Here is a 3,213-nt window from a genome sequence, read left to right as displayed (position 1 = left end):
GAAATTATACTGTGCATCAGAGAATTCATACTGGAGAGAAACCTTATGTATGTAATGAATGTGGAAAGGCATTCAGGAGTAAGGGTCAGGTTATAGCACATAAGAGAGTTCATACAGGAGAGAAATCTTTTGAATGTAGTGAATGTGGAAAAGCCTTCAGGAGTAAGGATCGTTTTATAGTGCATCAGAGAATTCATACTGGAGAGAGACCTTATGAATGTAGTGAATGTGGAAAGGCCTTTAGGAGTAAGGAACAACTTAAAGTGCATCAGAGAGTTCATACTGCAGAAAACAAACCTTATAAATGTAGTGAATGTGGAAAGGCCTTCAGGGGTAAGGATCAACTTATAGTGCATCAGAGAAGTCATACTGGAGAGAAACCTTATGAATGTAGTGAATGTGGGAAGGCCTTCAAGAAAAAACTAGAGCTTACTGTGCATCAGAGAATTCATACTGGAGAGAAACCTTATGAATGTAGTGAGTGTGGAAAGGCCTTCAGGATTAAGAAACAACTTCTAATGCATCAGAGAATTCATACTGGAGAGAAACCCTATGAATGTACTGAATGTGTAAAGGCCTTCAGGACTTACTCACAACTTAAAGCTCATGAGAGAATTCATACTGGAGAGAAACCTTACAAATGTAGTGAATGTGGTAAGGCCTACATGAATGAGAAAGAACTTGGAGTGCATCAGAGAATTCATACTGGAGAGAAACCTTATGAATGTAGTGAATGTGCAAAGGCCTTCAAGACTAAGTCAGAGCTTACTAGGCATCACAGAATTCATACTGGAGAGAATCCTTATGAATGTAGTGAATGTGGAAAAACCTTCAGGATTAAGGCACAACTTAGTATGCATCAGAGAATTCATACTGGAGAGAAACCTTATGAATATAGTGAATGTGTAAAGGCCTTCAGGATTAAGGGTCAACTTAATGTGTATCAGAGCATTCAGAATGGAGAGAAACCTTATGAATGTAGTGAATGTGGAAAGGCCTTCAAGAATAAGTGAAATCATGCTGTGCATCTTTAAAACCAAGGGCAAGCAGCTTTCCAGAGGACTGCTGTTGTGAACAGCTTCAAGGGTCTCATTTCATAGTGTAGTGAACTCTCTATTCAATAACAAATCAGAGCAAAATATTCACAGAAAACAAAGTCATTCATTCAGTGTTTACATCTTAACAATTTAACACTAAATTGGCCACATAGTTTTCACCAGAATGGTCACAGAGTTTTAAGCAAATCACATTAATTTAGTCAATCACAAAGCACAAAAGTCAAAGTCTTCCACTCATGGGATGCAATTAAGTTACAATTTCATCAGTCACTACTAGGTACCCTCTTAAGAGGTAGTGGAAAGTACAAGGTCCACCCACCCCGGGGTCACAAGTAAGTTGTAGTTTCATCAGTCACTACCCAGTATTAAATACCCAAGGAGAGGTCTTTTCACCTTGACTAGAGGCAGGCACCTCCTACCTGAATCCACCAAACTGTAACCTGCACTCACAGGCAGACCATTCCTAGGTCCTGCAATTTCTGCTTCATATTGAAGCTCACAGTGTCCAGTCCACCTCAAGTCCTTCACAGTTTCTGTTCCTGGGAAGACAAAACTTAACAAAGCCCCAGACAGACAAAGTACTGACACCAAAGTACTGACTCTGGCAGCTCTGGCTGGCCCTCAAAAGCACCATAAGCTTCATTCTCCATTGAATGACCATATTTTCCCCTGAAACATGATACTCAGTTTTGCTGCGTAGGTCACTCTTGGTTTTAATCCCAGCTCCTTTGCCCTCCGTAATATCATATTCCAAGCCCTTTGATCCCTCAGTGTAGAAGCTACCAGATCCTGGGTTATCCTGATTGTGTTTCCACAATATTCAAATTGGTTCTTCCTGGCTGCTTGTAATATTCTCTCCTTAATCTGGGAATTCCGGAACCTGGCTGTAATATTCCTAGGAGTTTTCTTTTTGGGATCTTTTTCAGGAGGTGATCGGCCTAGAAATTACTTTCTTGTTATCTTGTTATCCTTGATAATGTATCTTCCCCTCTCTCTTACTTCTAATCCAAGATGTTCTTTTTAATTTCAATGTAGGTTTCATCATCATACACAGTGTTCCCACTGTCAAATGAACTAGTGTTTCCTAAATCTTATTCAGTAATCCATTGCACCATAATTATAGAATATCCTTCAATGGTTCTTTGTATATCCTTAAGATCTTCCTAGCATGTCTTGAGTTTTTCCTAAAGAGGGTTTGAGGTAATTTTGAATCCTTTCATTAAGTTTTATTGATGCTTTAAAAAAAATGTAATTTCTCAAAAAACAACAACAATAAAAGAAAAGAAAACCTATTTTCCCCTGCACCCAATCCCTAGAGCCTTAAATAGTTGAAAAAAAATCTCAGACAAAATCAGGTTATATAGTACCCTTGATATTATAAGATGGAACAAGTATTTCATCTCTCTGTTTGATGACCAACCCCCTAACACTTTTTAATTTTCATTGAGCAGGACTTGCAGTTTCCAAACCAGATATGGTCTACCAGTTGGAAAGAAAGGAAACATCTTGGATGACAGAGGCAGATATTCCAAGAAGCAGCTGTCCAGGTCACTACCTAAAAACCCAGCAGATGGGTCATTGCAAAATCCAACTTTTTTGGTCATTTTAGGTCAAAGCTCTTGTAAAGTGTTGAGCATAGTGGTCTCTTCAAGCTTCTCAAGCCTGTTGAGAGTAGTGAAGATATCAAAACTTCATTTTTTCCCTCAAAAGTTACTTTTTATATCTCTATTGAAATATACAGTCACTCTAAAAGTTTTTGCCTCAGTACAGGGCTATTATTTTCTTCTGTTCATTGAAGATTATCTTAACTTAAGAAGGCATTCTCCTGCCTCACTTGCATGAATTCATTTTTCCATTTAAAATAAGCATGTTACTTAAGATATTAAGTAATTTTGCTCTTTTTACTTCTGAGATCTTTTCTTCTGTTTTTATTATTATATTGCTTTGCTGCTACTTTTAAAACATATTTAGTTCCCAATTAATTTCCCTATTTTCAGTCTATCATGTTATATATAATTAAATATTACATATATGATAATATATTATTATGAATGTAGTGAATGTGCAGAAGCCTTCACAAGGAAGCAGTATCTTACTCTGCATCAGAGAATTCATCCTGGAAAGAAACCTCATGAATGTAGTGAATGAGAAAGGT

The 3,213-nt window shown here is 37.4% G+C and overlaps 1 protein-coding gene across 1 annotated transcript in view; it reads left to right on the top strand.

The window, feature by feature from the left end:
- Positions 1-2,635, top strand: part of LOC138171502 (zinc finger protein 850-like) — a 92,698-nt gene extending 90,063 nt beyond the window's left edge. Inside the window, exon 7 of the mRNA XM_069101024.1 lies at positions 1-2,635. This exon is cut by the window's left edge and continues 11 nt beyond it. Coding sequence (XP_068957125.1) covers positions 1-1,013 — 1,013 coding nt within the window. The 3' untranslated portion in view covers positions 1,014-2,635.
- Positions 2,636-3,213: the final 578 nt, after the last annotated feature.

This window comes from Petaurus breviceps, unplaced genomic scaffold (assembly GCF_028583685.1).
Source record: "Petaurus breviceps papuanus isolate PSGF00001 unplaced genomic scaffold, PetGlider_PUasm1.0 446, whole genome shotgun sequence".
In the NCBI taxonomy this organism is placed as follows: domain Eukaryota; kingdom Metazoa; phylum Chordata; class Mammalia; order Diprotodontia; family Petauridae; genus Petaurus; species Petaurus breviceps.
This window is presented reverse-complemented; position numbering and strand designations above follow the sequence as displayed.